Source organism: Asterias amurensis, chromosome 1 (assembly GCF_032118995.1).
Source record: "Asterias amurensis chromosome 1, ASM3211899v1".
NCBI lineage: Eukaryota > Metazoa > Echinodermata > Asteroidea > Forcipulatida > Asteriidae > Asterias > Asterias amurensis.
In genome coordinates, this window is record NC_092648.1 from 16,350,193 (window position 1) to 16,372,460 (window position 22,268).

At 39.4% G+C, this 22,268-nt stretch overlaps 2 protein-coding genes across 2 annotated transcripts in view; both read right to left on the minus strand.

The window, feature by feature from the left end:
• Nucleotides 1-14,386, minus strand: part of LOC139947632 (bestrophin-2a-like) — a 52,979-nt gene extending 38,593 nt beyond the window's left edge. The window contains exon 1 of the mRNA XM_071945609.1: nucleotides 13,143-14,386. Within this exon, the coding sequence (XP_071801710.1) occupies nucleotides 13,143-13,319 (177 nt within the window). The 5' untranslated portion in view covers nucleotides 13,320-14,386. The remainder of the gene's footprint in view (nucleotides 1-13,142) is intronic.
• A 2,122-nt stretch (nucleotides 14,387-16,508) lies between these two features.
• On the minus strand, nucleotides 16,509-17,898 carry LOC139944462 (uncharacterized). The gene is made up of 3 exons (XM_071941482.1): nucleotides 17,715-17,898; nucleotides 17,044-17,360; nucleotides 16,509-16,674 (listed from the first exon to the last, which is right to left on the minus strand). Exons 1-3 carry the CDS (start codon nucleotides 17,896-17,898, stop codon nucleotides 16,534-16,536), a joined length of 642 nt encoding a protein of 213 aa, XP_071797583.1. The 3' UTR covers nucleotides 16,509-16,533.
• Between the last annotated feature and the right edge of the window lie 4,370 nt (nucleotides 17,899-22,268).

Below are 22,268 nucleotides of genomic sequence, written 5' to 3' on the forward strand. Positions count from 1 at the left end.
AGCCGGGGGTTAATGTACCGCAGAATTGTAGCAACATCGTGGCCGTTGAGAACGCTCATAATTGCCCTCGTGTGATGAGAAGGCAACCGGCTGAGTTCATAGAATAACAAATGATTTACGGTAATGATGCAGCCAGGAGACAGTGATTTTATGCGGTATATGAAAGAACTGCGGCTCTTCGATCGAAAATATATGACGGAAATACATACAGCTGTATGGATCTGTATGGCACAAGGAGTGGGTAGAAATTTGGTTCCCTTGCCGTGTATTCGAATGGGCCTCTCGGAACCCTCCCTAGATCGAGACCACTTCACCATGTCCGATAATTTTTCTCTGGGAAATAGCACACCAATACTTCAATTTCATTATGCAAATAAGGCATGAGGCCTAACAACATTAGTAGACGCCAAGGGTCTGTGTAGGGAGTGCAGCAAGGACAGACTGAGGGCGCAATTCCGTTTTTGTTTTGATGAAACATTCATGAAAACAACAGCTGAATGCCATCCCGGCGTAATTGCAGAGAATGTCAAGTAAAATGGGATTCAGGTGGAATTGATATAGTCATCCGTGAACAAAACAGCCGGCTTGGCCACAAAAAGGGCTGGATTAGCATAAAAACCAAACGACGAGGCTAAGGTGGAGAATAATAAATAATTCACATGGAGGCTGCCCCGGGAATCAGTCGCTGTGAATTCCTCCTTGACAATGACAGAATATTGGAATTGTGTTCTGTAATTTGTAAGGTCGGATTGGGAAACATGATACGTAAGAGAAAGTTTCCCATTACATGAGAATTTGCCAGGGGATGTCGGATTCTATATCAGTCTCTCCTATAGATTTTGATACATTAATAAATAACACTGTCGCCAAAAGCGCCAATAGTCTGGTGCCCTGAATTTATTATAGAAACCAGGAATACTGGTTCACATTCAAAACACCAGTATAAAGACGTGGATGCGTGAATTGATTCCCGGGTTAGCTGCTTGTTTCTACAAAAAGCTGAGATGAAAAAATAGTCCATTCGCAAAACTGAGATTCAAGCAGTGCTTCTGGAGGGTTTTAAATTACAGCATTTCTATTTGGACATTCTGATATTAACAAAATTACGGCAATTGAACATTACACATCGTGATTTTACATTACAGTGTGCCTGATGAAGGTTTGTTACAATGATTATTTTCCACACTTAATCTCACCATTTCATCACTTGATCACCATACTGCTTCAGGCAGGAGCATTAAATAAAACTTAATTTAATGCAACTCATACAACCTATTTTTGGTTGAACTTAACAAACTAAGGAAATGGAAACAGTGTTCCCTCAGCTACAGCCGACGGCAAATGCAGGGATGGATCTCAAATTCCAGACAAGGGATTTTACGATTTGTTATTCGACTGCTTGAATTTTAACTTAATGACGTCCAGTCATAATTATTCAAATGTTTGTGTATTCTCGTGCTCATGAATTTACATTTTACAATTAGACGAATGTTATCCCAGCGGATTTAATATCAAACACATTCCATTTCTGCACTTATCGCAACTCAAGATATAAAGACACAGGTTTTGTGTTTGGAGGGGGTTACATGTATAATGTTGCTACAGGTGTGATTATCATAAAAAATGTATTATTTATAAAAAACGGAGTCTGCAGTCATAATGACCATCTCAAGCAAAGAAACAAGAGCAAAGAAAACATTTCTCAACAAGTCATGAAAGAACTTTTAAAATATTGTAAACACTTCCTTGCGTGCAGTCACTTTGCAACGATTCAAATTGCTCATTATTAAATCTCCATAACTTCCGACCACTGCAAATCAACACTATGTCAACCAGTATTAACATTAAGGGAGGCAGTCTACCTCCTTGGTATTAATAAGCATGATAGTACCGTCAAATGTGACCCGGGGTCAAGGCAGACTGTGTCAAACTGACTCAAAACTGTGTCAAACTCACGCAGAATTTGAGTCAAAACCCCAGTCTTAAACCGGTTTACCGTGTCAGCCTAACTACCAAATGAGTCGTTCACCTTTGGACCCCGGTAATCCGAGTCAATTCTGACCCGGGAATCTGCAGAGTGTATATCATTTTGCGCTTATCCATTATTAACAAAGATATTCAAACAGCTTTGTATACTATTGTCATAAGCTACCATCCATAATACTCAAGTGTAACTACAGTTCTTACATACATTCAACTTGACAATGCATTAATATCATCTCACTGTGACTCGGATTTCACATTGTATATTTTTACTGTCTGCATGAGGTGTATATTAATGATTATCGAGAAGCGTGCAGTCACTTTGAACATTATCTTGAAGTCAACATGACCCATGTGAGAGCCTGATGGAAGAAAAATATCCTAGGATGACGGATACTGAATTATAAATGATTTGTTTCATCATGAACGCTTGTCTGCAATCATGTGTATGTATAGTAGCCTTGATCACGGTACTTCAACAATCCGCATCACTGCTGTACGAAGGCTATACCTTCATAGAAGACGACCATTTTGCGGTTGTCGAGTCCACCTTTCATCCATTCGCACATTATTTTTGGAAACGTAAACGGGTTTCAGAAGAATCATTAGTCAAGCTTGACGATTATGTTTGACGTGAGAATTCTTCATTTCTAGATAATTACAAGCATCTGATGACGTCAGTAAACAAAATGTTTGTTTCCGTGGGCCCAATGCGTCATCATCCAGTGAATAAAATGTTGTCTTTAATGATGGAGCGAGAAAGCTAGTTGCTGTCATTGGCCGGAAACGGATTGCTTGCATTTTCAGTGTTATTTCAGGACATTTCCATTCGGCTTCTGTACTCCTAAAAATAACACCCGTCAAAAATTGAAAAGATATTGCTCCAAGGGTCCCCCACGCATATTGTTATCATTCTATACAGCAGCCGGGAAGCAATCACGGAGTAGTATAGTCCGACAACGAAGATGGCCCATCATCGAATCGTCATTAATCAAAATGGCGCTTTCACATTCAAGAAAGCTCTTACCTTTTGTTGTATACGTAATACATTACATACACACACATTATTTAGTTATAGTGCATGACATTTTACAAACGTACACCCCTACCTCCTTTATAACCTTTAAGGGAAGGTACACGTTTGGTAATTACTCAAAACAAATGCTAACCTAAAAACTGACTTGGTAACGAGCATTGGAGAGCGGTTGATAGCATAAAACATTGTGGAAACGGCGCCCTCTATATAAATGTGGTTATTGAGAAAGAGGAATTTCTCACTAAAATACTAAAAGATTTCTAGCTTAGAAGTATTTTATTCCATCAAAGCACACAAATTCGTCCAACAAAGGTGTTTTTTCTATCATCATTTTCTCGCAACTTCGATGACCAATTGAGCTCTAACTTTCACAGGCTTGTTATTTTATGTTAATGATGGGATAGTGGTTAGACTGCAGGACTTGCAATCACAAGGTTTTGGGTTCGAATCCCCCCGCTGATCACTGATTTCACAATGACTAGAATAAATATTGTTGTCTAGTTACTGGATCACAATTTCTTGATTTGTGTAATTCATAATCATAGACGTTAAACCAATGTTTGTATGAGGAAATTGGCTGTTGCCAGCTTGGTGTTTATATCCCTCTTGTGGGAGTTCGCCGAGTTCCCTTGATGGGAAGATCCTTCAAACAACAACAAACAAGTGAGACGACTGGTATTTGACAATTACCAAGAGTGTCCAGTGCCTTTAATGCCATGAGCGAATGTTTTATGTGGTTTCTGCTGTTTTGGCAGTGCGTTATACACACGCGGGAATACACCGCGCAATCAGGTGGAAAACATTTCACGGTAAAATTGATCTGACATTTTGCCAAACTCTCACCTAGATTAATCTCCGAGAGTTATATTATGAGTACGGGGGAGGGTGCGGGGGGGGGGGGGGGTGCAAGCAGTCATCCACCAAACACCAACGCCATGTTGTTAAATCTTCATTACATATGGCGGTTACCTCGCCACATTGATGTGCCTACATATATGCATTATAAGGAAATAAAGAAATATTGCATGAGGCAAATCCTGTATAGGAAATGAGGACTTTTACTGTATAATGAATGATTGCCAATTAACTATAAATTCACGAGCGTAATACATCAGGGTCAATGATATCCTACTGAATAGACCAATTTGAACTGTACGAGCTGACTTGGTATTTTGTTCTAGAGTGTACTTTGTAGGTGTAATAATACACCTAGGCCTGCATAGATTTTAAAGGTAATTTTACCGCCACTGCAAGGACTGCAGATATCAATCAAGGTTTCGTGTTAGTTACCAACGAGCGGCAATGTATTGTGACATCATCATAAAATGTGCAGTTATGGGAGTGAAAACAACATAGTTTCAGAATTCCATAATAACACAATAATTATCGCAACTTCGGTTTCATTTCACAAGTGTAGAGTATGTATGCGTTCTTCTTAAAAATGTCAGTCATTGAAGACTTAAAGACACCATTTGTGTTTAATGTGGCCGTGCGTGATGCCCACATTCCTGTCACCGTCAATCAATGACGGCGAACCGACTGTCAACATCTCACGACGAGCCTTTTTGTCGAGGGCCGCTTCTCAGGCCCTCGCTAAGCAACCGTTTTATTTTTCAAGGATTTGGAGAACAAGAATCCTTAAAGGTATACACTTGGTTCTTAGTGTGAACTTAAAGGAACACGTTGCCTTGGATGGGTCGAGTTGGTCTTTGAAATATGTTTGTAACCGTTTGTTATAAAATGCATACTGGTAGAGAGATATTTTAAAAGTAGAATAAAATGATCCACACAAACTCGCCTCGAAATTGCACCATTTTCCTTTTACCTCGTCGACTATGGTCGGCCATTTATGGAAGTCAAATTTTTGACTCTCATAAATGGCCGACCGTGTTAGTTCGCAAAGTAAAAGGAAAACCACTCAATTTCGAGGCAAATTTGTGTGGATCATTGTATTCGACTTTTTAAACAAGTATGTTCCTAGTGTGAAGGATTTTGAGTCTTACTCAGCGACAAAAACATAACTATGGTGGCCCTGAAGGGACATCGCATATCGCAAACGTGTGCGCATACGTATGCAATGTCGTGAAACAATTCGCAAATATGTGCGCACACGAATGCAATGTCGTGAAACAATCCGCGAATATGTGCGCACACGTATGCAATATCGTGAAACAATTCGCAAATATGTGCGCACACGTATGCAATGTCGTGAAACAATTCGCGAATATGTGCGCACACGTATGCAATGTCGCGAAACAATTCGCGAATATGTGCGCACACGTCTGCGAATATTATTTGCGATGTCGTGAATTTTATTGCATACCATGTTGCATACCTTTGAATAAAATGCCTAATGATCTGGGGGGTTTCTTTCCAACAGTGAGATAAGCGGTAGTCATTGCAGCAGTAGTCTTTGTTGTGAGGCAAGCGAGGCGTGTGGTCGTCCTTGGCCTGGTGCCAAGTTCCTGGGTATACACATGCTTTACAGTGGGAGCCTGCTGTAGCGCCACAGTACTCCCTAGATCGGTAACAAATTATCCACAACTATGACATCACCCTAATGGTATGCAACATGGTATGCAATAAAATTCACGACATTGCAAAACAAATCGCACTCGTGTGCGCACATATTCACGATTTGGTTCACGAAATTGCATACGTGTGCGCACATATTCACGATTTGGTTCACGAGATTGCACTCGTGTGCGCACATATTCACGATTTGGTTCACGAAATTGCATACGTGTGCGCACATATTCACGATTTGGTTCACGAGATTGCATACGTGTGCGCACATATTCGCGATTTGTTTCACGACATTGCATACGTGTGCGCACATATTCGCGAATTGTTTCACGACATTGCATACGTGTGCGCACATATTCGCGAATTGTTTAACGATATTGTATACGTGTGCGCACATATTCGCGAATTGTTTCACGATATTGTATACGTGTGCGCATATATTCGCGACTTGTTTCACGACATTGCATACGTGTGCGCACACGTTTGCGTTATGCGATGTCCCTTTGGGGCCACCATACATAACACCTCAACAGAAAAACATTAGGATGTTGTTTTCTTCCCCCCCTCCAAACCCCACCCCTTGTTTTCTGTATTGAACGACCATAATGGTCCGTCGTGTCGTTGTCAGTCGGTATTACAGCATAGCAATCAGCCCTGCGAAACGATTACCATGGTAACGTCACTGACATCAATACGAGAGAACAAGGTGAAGTTGCATTTTATGCTGGGACGAATGCCGGCATCAGACTGAGCCTAAAACACAATGTCGGCCTTCGATTACAAATAAAGAGGGATCAACACTAAAAAACGCACTAGGTGTTGCGCACTGCCCAAACCCCGCCCAGTCCTTTTGAAGTTAGATTCGGGTTCGAATGACACTGTCAAGTGTAATTTAAAACCGCTTCTGTCTGTCCTCACCCTTGTTGAAAAATTAATAGCTTTCTTAAGCAGCGCACTGTATCTCTGGAAAATGTACTCTGTAAGTTTTACTTATAATGGTAACAAACATTTAAAAACAATTACCTCCGACTTAAATAATGTAAATTGCACTTCCCGCGTGCGCACTACACATCGATGGTTGGCATATTAATAACGTACCATTGCTTTGTCCGTATGGATGGCAACCTCGCTCCCAGTGGTGTACGATCTTCCCCCAAAGTGCCTTGCTCGAGTTACACTCTTTCTACTTCTTGATTTATAAAAACCAAGAAATGCTAAGAGATTTCGTGGCATTTAAACCAAACCTTAACACAGCATGCAATTAAGATTGTGGTCCTTGTTGATTGAACTGAAATATGTTCTAAAATCTCCTTTCAAAGGGTCATAAAATGAAACTGAAATGTGATCTTGTAATATAAGCCTTCAGATTTTGTAGGCATCTCTTTCGTACTAAAGCGAAGTAATTAGACTGCAATGAAGTGGTTCGTTTTAAGTTAACAAGAGGTACTATCTGCTTGTCGCTTCTTGAAATTACCCATAACTATTATGTTACAGTTAGTAACATTGAAATGTAACTGTCTGATATATTTCCAATTTTGTCCCAATTTGTGCTTCAGTTTTACTCATGAGTTATTCACGAATTCCCGGTGGAATCACAGTCAAAACACCCGTTACATGCATGTGCTACACGACTCCTCAGCCTAAAGCACCCAACGGCTTATAACGTGATTTGTATTAAAGGTGCTGGACACTATTGGTAATAACTTAAAATAATTGTTAGCATAAAAACGTACTTGGTATCGAGCAATGGGGGGCTGTTTATAGTATAAAACATTGTGAGAAACGGTTCCCTCTGAAGTAACGTATAGATGTGTAAAGAAATAATTTCTCAGTAATACTTGAAATGAATAAGAGATGAGGTCTCAAATTCAATGCATCTGAAAGCACACAACTTGTGCGACAAGGGTGTTTTTTGTCTTACATTATTCTCTGGCAACTCGGACGACCAATATAGAGCCCAAATTTTCACAGGTTAGTTGTTTTATGCATATGTTGATCCACAAAGTGAGAAGACTGGTCTTTGAAAGTTACCAAACGTGTACAATGCCTTTAACGGTTATAAACCGAGCCGTTCATCGCATATGGGCCTATATCTATAGGCTTATGGTGTACGATGTTGCGGCCATAATTACGGTTTATTACGCCATTTTGGTGGAACGTGTTCGAGCATACTCAATAAGCATCGTTATGCATGCAACTTCATCTTCTACTTGAGGATCTGTAACTTCGACAGGATGAGATAGGCTGATCACTCCATCGATAACAATTCACGTTAAATGCAGATAGCGTACATGAGCTTCAGCTAGGCCTATAGATACTGACTGTGTCTTAAAAATCCTGATGAAGCTTCAAAGCCCACTTTGCGAAAAAAGAAACACTACTTAAACTAGATAATTATGTTTAAAAGATTTCTGTGTCAAGGGGAATTACAATTACCCTCCCTTTGGTCGCATTGTTTTAATATGAAAGGATTTTGTCACAAAAACCAAGATGGCTTTACTGTGATGAGGGTCTTAACATTATTGCAATAGTTATTATATACTTGTCCATGCCAAATGTAGGTCAGAAACTCACATTTAGAACTCTTAAAAGCTTGTCATCGATTGAAGAGGATGCGAAAAATAGCATGAATTCAATTTACATGCCTTTATCACTTTTTATTGACGCCTAAAGATACCGTCAGACAAGACGTTGCAATCATGTGACTTTATGGTGCTCAAAGTTAGTGTTTATGCTTAGCAGGTGAGTCTGTTGCAAAGCCAAATGATATCACTTAAGCTGGACCAGTGTTTTTGTACTGAACATAGTGTGCATGACAGACTTCTTTCTTGAAGACATCAGGGCCTAAACACCATACAGCTACTTTAGCACAAGAGTAGCTAAAGCACAACAAAATTAGCGTTACAAGATTAAGATTACCAGTCAAAATGTCATTTCACGAGAACCATCTGTAACTGTATGCAATTTTTATGCATGTTTAGTTTTGCCAAAGACTGTGTGTCTGCTTTTAAGTAGCTGCTTAAAAGCAGCTCCATGAAATTTGGAAATATACAGAAATGATTGCTTATTTTAAAGGTGAAACAATGGGCCTATTGTTTCTGAAAATATTGTTCTCTGCTTATTTTCGTCATGTTAATTTTCTGAGTGTTCGTTTTATTTGTTATTCGCAGCTCATACATGACTTATTGGCACCGAAAGCAAGACAAACAAAATTATGTTTGTTTGTTTGTTTGTTTGTTTGTTTGTTTGTTGAAAGAGGTATAGAAAGAGGTATAAGGCCTACCTCCAACCTGTTGTTTCAGCTGACTCGGTTTGTAATCGCGGGTGATTTTGCGCGATCGACCTGACGCATTTGGTCTGTAAAACCAGATGGCGCGTTCAGTGAGTATTAAAATTACATTACACTTCGGAAAGGGTAAGGACAAAGTCTCAAATTTGAGCGGGCACGATCATGGGAAGGGAACACACTTTCTATTTCTCTTTCAAAATATTTAGAGGGCAGAAGGATACATGCGAGGCGGCTCCCATTGAATTGCTGAGCTATCTAATTCATAATACCTTTCAGTACTGTATATACACAGCGCAGATGCCATACACCTATTTATAATCGCAGCACTCGCTAAGAAGTGTTTCCGGAAAAAGATGGAGTGGTTATTGATCTTGTACCCAGCTCATAAGCGAAGGTCTACAAAAACTATACCCCAAGTGACCAAATTGAGGTCGTGTGTGGTTCGAAAGGAATCATGGTCATAATTTATGGCGGGAAGTATTATTTTATTGTTTTATTTTCAGTGCAATGGCATAAAGGATTGTTCTGTTGAGAGTGCTCACTTACGGGCAATGGGTTCTACTGCAGACGAGCAGAGTATACTGTTTGAAACGTCGAAACCAAACCGGCTCTTTTCAGAGCCAACACTCACACAAAAGAGATTTACACATGATTGTACCCGCAAGTTTACTATTATTAATAGTTTCTTCCTTTTCATATTTAGCAATGCTCAATATAGCGAGTTAACGTACACATATTATTATCCGCCGACCGTATTTTTTATCTTGGATGAATGTGGGTGTCTTTATTCGACCACAAACAAAATTTAATACATTTCATTATTGTCACTATAGAACAAGGAGTTCGTAAGCCTAATTGTCTATAACAGAATATTGTCTAAAGGCCATTGTATTTTTGTACTGGATTTGTTTATTTCATTCCTGAACTCCAAATCATAGTAAATCAAAGCAGCATTTAATTTGACCTTTTGACTGAAGCAAAAATAAACCCTCTGTGGAATGTATACTGACCTATTTTTGTTGGTGAACTCAAATGACGTAATATTTCAAAGGTCACTTTGAAATAGTATCTTATAAAATGATATTTTGCAGCATTTTAACGCAAGGTTCGAGACTTGTAACTTTTCCCATATTTATAAGGACTCTGCTGCTAAAGTGTGTGGGAAATGTTGTTGACGCATTTTGACACGCTGCTGTTTATACAATACCATTAAATTCCGCGATACGAATTGTTAAATCCCTGCAGAAACATTACCATCGTATTGCCCTACCGGATCTCCCAAGACGCTGCTCAAAAATTGAATTAAATACTACCCTCAATTCGACCACACTCTGGGAGCACTGCAAACAACAAAACGCTATATGTATGATATAGTGGTTGAAATGTAAATTTAATGTACCGGGTGTGGAGAAGTAAAATGTCCACAACGACTAAAATAAAATGATTGTGTTTATTACACTGTGTGCACACGGAGCGACGCACTAAAGCACTAATTACAATCACCTCGTACTTTAGAAAGCCAATGAAGACATCTTTTTCTCGTCTTTTTGTTTTTATGGTGGGTTCAAAATGAAGTTTGATGAAAGGCAACTTTGCTCTTGTTTTTGCAATTTGTTGTCTGATATTGATTAATCAATATTGCAGCACTCGGATTTCATATTATGGTATATTTATGGGTGTGCATGTGTTGTATTAATTTTGTTTTTAATTCCAAAGTTCATGCGAAATGATTAAACGTCGCACGTACAACCGCAGAAAGTGTTTCACGTTACTAATGATTAAACCATTACACAAAAAGGCGGCAATATTGCTTTGGGAAAAAAAATGAAACGAGAGATGGAAAAAAAAAACCGGTCGAGTTTCTGCTTATGTAAAGTCATTCGTCTAAGAGTGTCACAGTGCATGATATTTCAGGACAACACTACAAAACAGTGATGGCGAGCACACACGTTTTTTGACAAATGAAGAGTGTTATGTCAGGATAAAATTCCTGTCATGGCGACATAACTCTAGTTATACGACAGCCTGGGGTGTCAATAACGTGTACGTATCACAGAAGCAGCTCCACACTGCTTCAGGTATAACACAAAATGACGCTCCTCAATTCCAACCTAATTATGCGCAAAACAGGTCCATTCACATGTGTTAAAATGTGTTCAATAACAGCTCGAATAAGTGCACTGAATGCGTCAAAATGGATCTCCATTTTGAAGTAAACGACTATCGCATTGTCAGCAGTGTTAATCAGCCACCTCGGGTATGAAATTCACTTGAATGCATGTACATAAATTAACCACTACGTTCATAATAGGTACCCTTCACTTTATGGGTTTAAATTGCTCTTGGCTTTAAAACGTTCACCCCCCCCCCCCCCCTACGTCGACAGAAACAAAAATACATATGTATATATATTCAGGTAAGTATTTCATACAGCGTTTTTGCATATAGACAAATGTTTTGTACACATCGAGTGGTAATACTGAGTAGGATTCTACAAGGAAAATAGTTCAAAGCTATAAATAATGAATGCTACCTGCAGGCGGGTTTCTGTTTACACTTGTGGCTACAACAATCGCCCAATCTAAGACTTGCTCCGGTTCGTGTTACTTCTCAATGAAATTGTCTGGGGCAAAATAATGGCCGCGTTGAGAGATTTAATCAAGGCGGTCAATATTGCAAATTAGTTCCCCCCTTTCTCTTCATACGCGTCAATGCTACCAATGAACTTTTGGTGTTTGGTTTAGAATTACACGGTGTTTGTTGTTTGAATTTAAAACAAGCAGTTCGAAGACTGTAATTAAAAAAATGCTGTTTCGTGGAGTCAAAGCCTTTGTAGCTTTTAGTCCCATGTATTTATTTAGTGCGGGTTGGCACAAATTACGACCAGTTTAGGTTTGTGTGATGTTTATAATTTTGAAATTGTGTTCAGGTTATCGCTTAACATTTTATTTTTTTAAATTAGGAAGGACACCTTGCAATAAATTGACACCCTTTAAACTCGACCCTCTTTTTGACAATTTTGTGATCAGGTTATTTATTTAAACGACTGGTTTCAATTGTGACATTACACCACTATACATGTATATAGCTTTTCATTAATATCTTATTTGTAACGTAATACGAGTTTTTTTTTCTTTTAAATCCAACAATCTCAAAACTGAATTACAAAGAAAACTTGATTTAAACTCTATTTGCGATAACCACAGAGGCGATGGCCACTTTTCCCGTTGTCGGTTTACGTCAATATTAGCCTATCATGCAATTAAAAATGCATAGGCTTATTATGAGTTTTGTTGACTGTTCATTTCTACAATCCCGGGAGCTGTAATGACATTGATGTTGAAATGCTTGCCTAATACAAATAAACGCAAAACGACAATCATCCAATAATGGACGTTGTGACAGATCGTTAAAGTAATTAACAATATGTTAATTTGCAATTAACAGTTGGTCAATTTAAATCAATGGCTGATCATGGTCACACTGTCTGCTATACTTTCACACAAAACCAATTTAGCAATGGTTCCTCGCTAGTGTAGCGTGGTTTTCAAATTTTACAAAATGTACCTTGTGTGAAAGGACAGCAATTTTTTTCTAATGTCCAAGTTCATTTGCAAAATCGTGTCAAACATTGCTACAGTTTGCAACCGTGCTTAATCTAAGCAAGGTAGCCCAGTTAAATTGCTGTCGTGTGAAGAGCAAGTTTTTAGGAGTCTAGAATGTCTTGAAATGCCTCATATCTGAGATGGTATAAAGAGGACCGCTCGAAATTCAAGCTGAATCAAAATGCTTTTTAAGAAATTGTCACACCTGCAATTATTTCTGTACAAGAGCATTGCCACACTTTTAAGTGTTTATTAAAAACTTCAAGGATATAAGCCAGACTTAAGACAGCATAAACACAAATGAAGTAAAAAATAGTATTGGCTTCGGTGATTGGTAAATAAGTGCTTGGGAATTAGCGCATTGTCCCCGGGCAATGGACAGACTGGGACAGGGTCAGTATAAGCGGGTACTCCCACTTCATCTATCGGTTTCCGCTCATCCATTACACTTAATGCAGGCACTGCGCGGCATGTGTCAGAACACACCTGTACTATTAAGACAAGTCATGGTCTTAGGGAGACTTTGCGTAAGCTTCCATCGAGGAAGATGATCCCATTTATATTGCGCATAGTTAACGTTTTGCTCTTAACCTCTTTGCCAAATCGGTGGTCATCTAAATCCATTAGTCAAAGTTGATTTATTTTCAAATGTAAGTCAGTCGACATCTTAAATGTTTAAATAAGTACACATTCAGCAACTTACCTTCTGTAGGCATTTCATCTTGTCAAATAAGCCTGGGACGTGAGGCTTTGGGGCGCTCTGGCGTTGGGCAGACCACTGGGGGCTTTCGACGGCGGGCGAGCTGGGAGGATAGACAACGGTACGGTAGGTAGACGGGCGGGTACGAAAACCATTGATGAACAGATCCCCACCTTGCATTACTCAACGCACTACGGCGCACTCTGCAGGAGGAACAAAACCATTAAGTGCATCTCCATTATCTCTTAAGTGCAATCTGAGGGAGAAACCTCCCGCGTGTTTGAGAGAAGAAACCCTCTTTAAAGTAGGGGGAGGAACAAATTCCGTGCCGTCTGAGATGGTTTAATTGCTCAACAAATATCTTAAAGGTGACAAGTGTGGACAGTGTTAAACGATGTGTAGTTTTATAGTCGTCCTGACATTAAATCAATGCAATGTCTTCGCCCGGCTAGCGATCGGAGGGCATGCGATTCTAACGTTTCCAAAACCAACGTGGCATGTTGCCATGCTGCACTGATGCCAAATCACACGGAGTAAACACTAAATGACGTTATTCCTCAAATTCCTGTCCCTTTTGTGAAATTGTTCTTGAGATCACCTTGACATGAACGGATGACATTGTACTGTGACGAACAATACCAAGCATCGATGTTGGTGTCTAACTGCTCGTCAAAAAAGACAAATGCCTAAATGTATCTCTGTTCAAAGCCGTAATGTTGCCAGCTCTACCATCAGTTTTGGAAACATACAGTATTATTCTCCGTCCTGAACAATCATCCTGTTCCTGTTATGCTTTCTGAAAATGCCCCATTCCCCGTGTCATAATATTAAACTACAAGAGGCAAGTTTGCTTTATTTGCATAGGGGAAGATAGTGAGTGGCGACTGGAGGTTTCCTCTGGTTCCTCAAAGCACCACGAGAGCTGCCGGTTCCGACTTGACTGTGAACTCCTCAATCAATGGGAGAATGTGTTTTCGGGAGCACCGAGGCGGTAACACAACGGATGACTGCCGGTCTAGAAAAACATCAGCGCCAGTCAGAGAGCAAACCTCAGTTAAGGTTTCGTTGGTGAAGAGAACCGTCCGGGTGGTTTTTAATTAGCATTACTGGCACGTTCGGTTCACGTACATGTGGCACCCGAGGTATGACGAGAGGAATCCTTTAGAAACATAGTTTACGTCGACGTTCGTCTTCCCCCAGTTGAAACGCTTGCCATCTTTCACACGCAATGATTGAAGACACGCCTACTCACGTACGCTGTAACAACCGAAATACGAACAACATGGTGGTCGCATATCGGCTAGTTGGGAACCTCTATATAGTAGCCAGAAAATGAACATATTGTTCAAATAAGCAGGTAATTAATTCACATTGCATTTATTCTATAACCCGCATCTGACACACACACATAGACACACGTCATTCGAAAAGTAATACTGTAGCAGTCATAAATCGTCTTATTAACATAATTATTCAGTCAGCGTCACCGAGGCAACTAGTAAATACAACCGGGTTGATGCAAAGGTAGATTCTTTGAAGAAGAGCGGCCCTATTATGATCAAATTGTGTCCTAAACTGGTGTGTGCTAAGCACTCTATATTCACTACTGTCTATGTCATGTGAACACAATTCATACAGGCAAATTACTCGCATGGGATTTGAACCCAAGGTGGCCGTGAGTAGCATTCAAACGGGGGACCTATAAACAATAGAGCCGGTGTCAGATGCAACTGTGTCCGCCTTGCAATACTTTCCGCTCCGGACACTTTTACATATGCAATCGTGTCCGGGGCTATGCAAAAACCGTCCGCCGGACATATGCAAATGTGTCCGGGCGGACACAACTGCATAATGCAGCAGCGTCCGGGCGGACACGATTGCATATGTAAAACCATTGACACTGGACACTATTGGTAATTGTGAAAGACTAGTCTTCTCACTTGGTGTGTCTCAACATATGCATAAAATGACAAACCTGTGAAAATTTGAGCTCAATCGGTCGTCGACGTTGCGAGATATTCCTGACAGAAAAAAAACACCCTTGTCGCACCATGGTCAAATGAAGTTGTGTGCTTGATTTCGAGACCTCAAATTCTAAATATGAGGTCTCAAATTCGTGGAAAATTACCCTTTCTCGAAAACTACGTCACTTCAGAGGGAGCTGTTTCTCCAAATGTTTTATACTATCAACCTCTCCCCATCACTCGTAATCAAGAAAGGTTTGTATGATTAAAATTATTTTGAGTAATTACCAATAGTGTCCACTGCCCCATTTCTGCTTAAGCACTCTATTTAAGCATAGGGCCCAATTTCATAGAGCTCAGCTCTCATGTGCTCGTTACCAAGTAAGTTTTGAGTAATTACCAAAAATGTCCCGGTGTGGATATCATAAAGAGTTAAGACTAGTCTTATCTCGAGTTAGGATGAAAATTAGCCTCAAGTTTTGAATAAAAGAGTCGTAGAACTATTCCTAAGTTAATAGGAGCCTCAGTGCTTAAAATTTACATCTGAGAAGGGCGCCTGTTTTTTGTTTAATAAAAACAATATAAATTAAAAGCAATTTATTTAATCCCGTCCTTCAAAATTCAAATGATCATCTTAGTAAAAACTACCCCAAATTATGTTTAGGCATAAATTCACACGACACAAATTACTTACAACGATGCGACCATCGTTTAGAGAAACAGTTCAATAGCATAGGCAGATATGATTGCTACATTGTCATGGTGTATTTTTGCATTACCTACTTGCCAATTCCCATCATGGTGTGAATTTAAACGCTTCACTTTTTGGATTGTAGTTGAGTAACACAGTTTAAAAGTTTACTACAAAATGTAGATGGCGAAATAGGTTGTAAGTGAATTTATGACAACTGAGGGCGCTCGTCAAGTCCTTCAGTCTTTGAATGTGTACCGTGGAGTGGCGCTTGAACCAGGCTTTACTTCAATTTTTCTATGGGACTGGGTGTTTGAATACCTTCAACCTAAACAAGTAAGGCACTACAATTAAGTCAGTGTGTATTTGTAACTATTCAAACGTCCCCTCCTCCATATTATTACTTAAAGAGACGCTGAACACAATTCTTTTTTCAAATACCGTTTAATTACTCCAATTATGTATATATACAATTTATACAAAAATATATATTTCATTATCACTTAGAGTTACTTTGTAAAAGCTTTATCAAAGGATTCATCAATAACTCTTTCCGTTTAGAAGTAAAAAACAAGAAACAACTTTAGAATCAACTTTAACCATAACTTACAAAAGTCTATTTTAAATTGAAACGAAATCTTTACTGAAATGCCAAATCACCTTTAAAAATTGTTATTAAATCTTTATCATTCATAATAAAATAATTGCAGAAAATTTGTGGAAATATGTAAAAATTACGTCAGTGTCTCCTGCCTAGTCCGGTGTTGTATACCTGGAGTGTACGGCGACGAAGGCTGGTGCGGGAGGGAGCTGGGCCGGAGTAGGAGAAACCAAACTTCCTTCGGAGCCTGGAGGAACGACGTTGCTTAGCAAACCATCTCTGAAAAACAAGAAGAAAAGAGACAATGTGTGAGTAGGCTTATTTTACCAGGTGAGAAGCTGCAGAAAAAAAGACTGGTTGCCCCAGAGAGTTGAAGTCTGGGCGGAAGATGAATATTTTACTGCTGAGAGAAACTAGTCTGGTAGTGTTTTGTAGACGCTGCAGACGTTTTGGTTTATTGTCTTGATAAAGCAGTGAAATGTCGCATTTGAAAGTGACGATAGCGTGAACAAAAATGTCAGTGTTTTTTAGACGCTGCATACGTTTCATTTGATTTTCTTGTCGTGAATTGTCGAATTTGGAAGTGATAAAAGCGTGAACAAGTTTTCAGTGGTGTGTTGGTCAAGATAGTGAGAGAACTTTACTTACATTAATAGTTGATACTGGAAGATGTGTCCGCTGAGCCAAATCTCGAAGTCTCCCGGTGTCTGGCTGCCCACGGTCTGCTCGGAAGGCCTCAGCCAACATCACAGCTTGCCAAGCTGCAAGGTCGACTGGACGGGGATGAGCGGTGAAGTCTTGCAGTCGGGAGATCGTGATGGGTGCGAGGTCAGAGCTCCCCATCTGGACTGGGGCTGGAGTGGACATGAGCTCCGGGAAGGGGGTAGTTGAGTTCTGGTCGACCTCGACTGGTGACATCGGAGGGGTGAGAAGACTGGCTGCTGGTTGGACTTCTGCGACTGTGTCTATGAAATACAAAACAAAAAAGATAATAAGTATACCATAACGTACTAAAGGGTATTGTATATTTAATATCGATATGAAAAGGAATTACATTCAGTGAGATTTGAAACTTTGCGTGATTAGAATACAGTTAGTTAGCTGAGGTTTGTCGGAAACATATGAAAAACTTTCTTATTAGTAGTTTGGTTGTTGGTTCTGAAAAGGACCGGTGGTTGGAAATTTTATCACTATGCTCTGATCGTCTTCAGTACTGCAACAAACCATGAACAAACTTTAAGTTGAAGGTGTAGGCAAGTGTCACAATTTAGTGGTGAGCTCCCATCATTTGGTTGGATCTACATTTTGTTTTTACTTACCAGTATCTGAAGCAAAGGTCGCACCTTCAATGCTGATGTGTTGTTGCACCGATGGGATGTAACCACTGTAGTTACAAGTACCGCCTGATGACGGCAATGAAGCCATCTCCTCAGCGAAAGATTGTCGGCTGAACCAGACCATCTCACTAGAGAGACCAAGGGCGGAGGCTATCTGGATATCCATTATTACGATAGATTGTGGCCTCAAATACGATTTAGGAATTACTTTGGAGAGCGATGTTGATCGTGAGAGAACACAGAATCGAATGATGAAGCTACTGCAACACCCGGAGTATTTAAGAACGATTTGGAGGCTTTGTTATCGGACGTTTCGCACAACGAATCTAATTCACGAAGTGAGTCAAAGGAACCGACCCGTGAGTGACGCGCTCAGTGCGGTGGGTCGGTTACTCAAAGAATCAGGGGCTGACCCAGGATCAATCCGCAAGCCGCCCATTCATAAAACTCGACCTGCTTTGCGCCCCGAACAAGCATGCAGATTCTGGATTTCTATAGTTCTATAGTTGGAATGAATTTGGGAAAGCACGATGTAGGATCATTTACAACTGAAAAGAATTCAACTCAATTATCAGAAAAAGCTGCTTCATACAAACTAGTCAGAGCACAACAGCTAGAGACTGACTTTCTTGACTTTTCAAGCGGATCGACTAGCGATCTTCCCAAACTTGACTTGTGCGTTCTACATAACAGCTGACGATAACTCAATAGAGAATATCCATCGAGAACACGGGTAACGACAAAAATGCCTATAATGCTTCGTTTTTGAAAGGGCAATATGGCATCGAGGCATTTTCTCCTTGGTAAAGGGCACCCTACGAACTGTAAATTTCTACTGGAGCATTTAATGAGCACCATGGCAATGACCAGTTGGCATGGAGGCATTTGCCTTCGTTTCCTCCAGGGTGAAGTGTCAGGCCTGACTTAATATTGAAGAGGTGATCAGTAGGGTCATGCTCACGAAAGTAAATTACCATTTATAATTATTTTCTGCACGTCGTACAATTGCAGTTGACACCTTTGCACATTTTAAGGCTATATCTCACGAGATTGACCCGGTTTGAAAAGATAAACATCATTGTTTTGTGAAGGAAAACATTTTTACACATTTTGGATGTTATTGGTGACATCAACTTGTCCCTATTTTCCAGCTAAATCGCTATATTTCTCTTCTACACTAATTAGCACAAGGACCATTTTGACAAGCTCCCACTATTGCGTTTTCACTTTATAAGTACAGAGTTGGAAAGACGACATCAGAAAACTCTTAATTGTATTTCTCTATCTTTCTAGTGGTACTAAACTTGTGGGGTTCCGTTAATTTTTTTTTTTACAAATGCCGGACTCCGCCATGAGTCTTCGTAGCTGCCACGTTACTTATTCCTTCCTTCATGCATATTTAAATCACCATCAGAACCATTATGTCATAGCAAGAGTGTTTTTTTAGAGAAACATAATTAAGCTATAAATCAAAGTGAAGTAGCCAAGAGTCTGCGGTTGCACTTGCTCAACATTCACTGGGCATCGGTCAATAAGAAGGTGTTCACGTCTTGATTCCAACAATACAACGACTTCAGAAAAACTCGCACCTCGTATACTGCGGTTTGAGCGGGTTTGCGCCGGTATCTAAGGACCGCCAAAGCTGGTAACACTAACAGTATTGAAAAGAAAACAGTGTGATAGTAGGCGGCGAAATCGTAAACTCAATAGACATTGTCAATAGACAAGCTACATTTTTATTTCTATAGATAGCTGGCGTTTGTGACATGACAGTGGAAGCCCATAGAGAATTAATTATGTCACAATTGAAGTACTAAATGAATCAGCTTCTCTGCCGGCCGTCTTTTCTTTCATTACTAAATTGTTAGGCCTATACATCCCTTTAAGTTAATAGACCGCCGGTCATGTATGTTGTTGACGGTAGTATTGCACAATAATTTTGTTGAATGATGATGATATCTCAAAAACAAAGCAAATAAATACCTTTATTGTTAAATCCAAGTAACGAGAAGCTCTATCTCAATGAACTCTGTAGCAATGGTAGGTCCACCTTGGGGGAAAACGAGGGGTTGTGTTAGCCCCGGTATTCGACATTCGATCTGGTACACGTCGTACGGGTAGGTTTCCTTGCGTTGACCACTGTTGACCATCGGCAAGAGTTGACCATATATGAAAAACTGACAGACGGCAGTATAACCCTTAGGCTACCACGCCCCCACTGTCCTGCCTCCATGGTACAATATTTAATTATTCTGCAATTAATGTGTCCACTTTGGCTTATATTTCTTCCTAGTTCCAAGTTTCGAACACCAAGTGACATGTTACAGTCTTGCCGCAAATACAAGTCAAATTTTTATGAATACTGCCACCACTCGTTCAGTTGCGGAAAGGATATTAGTCTCTTACGGAACAAGATAAAAAGGGTTCTTCCTTCATGGTTGGACACAAAAATATGATATTATTATGATTTTGTTTAAAAAATAACACCAAAGTTTCCCCATACTGTGTGTTGTATATAAGACATTTTTACCTTGTGACAATTATAGGCCATGAGGTCTCTTATTTTACACTATGGGAGACTAATGACTGGTAATCATATTTATTTTGTTTTCCCAAGAAAAACTTTTGCAGTTTTGTGAAATCGCTCTCTAATTAATGATCCAGGAATGTTATGGATGGACCTTTCCAAAAGCTTTCGCCCGCTCTGATGTGGTCATGACCGGGGTCTGTAGGCCTACACATGAAAGGCCTAATTCACCTTCCCTTTGATGATCCATTGTAAGCCGCCCATGGACCAGATCAAGCCACAGCCAAATTGATTTTGAGGCTTTCGTTAAATCTATACTTTGTTTCAAGAAAAGAAGAGAATATCAATTTAGTTACAGGTTCAACGAGCCAATATGATCAAATCGTTCTTGCTCATTTGTAAAATAGGTTACAGGCAAAGATAGTTTTCACAGTTAAAATGTCAATCTGTAACTTTGCAACTTGTTGAAATGATTAAGGCCCAATTTCATAGAGTAGCTAAGCACAACAATTTGCTTAGCATGAAGTTTATGCCTTGATAAAAAAGGGATTACCAACCAAATTTCCACATGATTTTCAGGATAAGAAAACACCAGCTGAATACCAACAGCAATCAATTATGCAACAAATAGAAATTTGGTTGGCAACCCTGTTTAAAATCATCAATCGAGCAACTAACAAAAAGAACAAAAACAACAAACCACAACATCTTTATAATTGCAATATCCTTTATTGATTTCCAGAGATCAAGATAAGCGATCTGGCAAGTATCAGAAACAAAATCAAAACTCTACAGGTTATGTATGATAATGTGGACTAACAGACTTTTATCACGCTGCCTCCATCTTGGTCAAGTACCTCGTATTGAATAACAATAATGAATGCTAATAATCATTTTGCAAATAGGAACCAGACTATTTTGTTCTTCAAGCCTCGGTTTGGTACATTGGTATCAATGGGAGAAATTCAAGATGGCTGCACCCGTATAAAGGTCTACTGCACCATGAAATATCTTGACCATCTGTATCTACATGTACATATTATGCCCACATTGATGTGCAGGCATCTTTGATTCTCCAATGAACCACTGGGATGGCAAATAGTCTGGCCTTTTTTTTGTAGAAACATTACTAACACTGTTTTGGTTATTAGCTACAAGGAATAAAACAAACTGCAGCTCCATAACAGTGAAATCAATAAGTTCAAAAACCAACAATACAGAGTTGCATAAGTCCCAACCTGTCCTTCCATCATATAATTGTCAAACTTTCCAGAATGATAACAGCAGATCGAATCAAATTCTACTTCCCAAACACCTCTGTCATTATTTAAAAAAAAACAAAAAAAACAAAAACATTATCCCCATCTAGCCCAACTAAGTTCTAAAACCACAAGACACACTGTCATAGTTTCAACTTATCTTTAGGTTGAATACCAGTTAGAGTGGCAATTCTAAGGAAATCCCAGAAATGTTTTTCTATCAAATTTCGTCTAAACATTGTGCACTTACATGCATCAACAAACAAACCAATCCAGCCTTAAGATTCTGTGTAACCTCTTTACAAACCTTCACCATGTTTGAGTTACATGCACGAAATGCTTAGTTAAAAAACCCACTAAAACCAGCACTAAATGCTTTCTAATTGAAAGGGCGAAACAATACAACCTGTTTGTTCCAACCCTGATGGTAAATTGGATGTAGTATATAGATAGCTTTCCCCTGTTCCCCCTGAGATAAACTGTGACCTAGCATGCTGGAGTGAGTCATTGGTTCCTTTACTCTATTTATAGAATGACTCAAGTTCAGAGAAACTAGTAGACACAGTTTTTTTTTTTAGGTAGGGCTCTTAACAGTAACTTAACAAGTTTTCAAATCCTATTTAACATGTATCGATGTTTATCTTGCACAGTGTTAAAAGTAAAAAATATTCTACATGTATGCACTAAGTTTTGTAATTTATCCTGATTTTAAACAAATCAGATAATCCAATTTAACAACAATGAACCCCA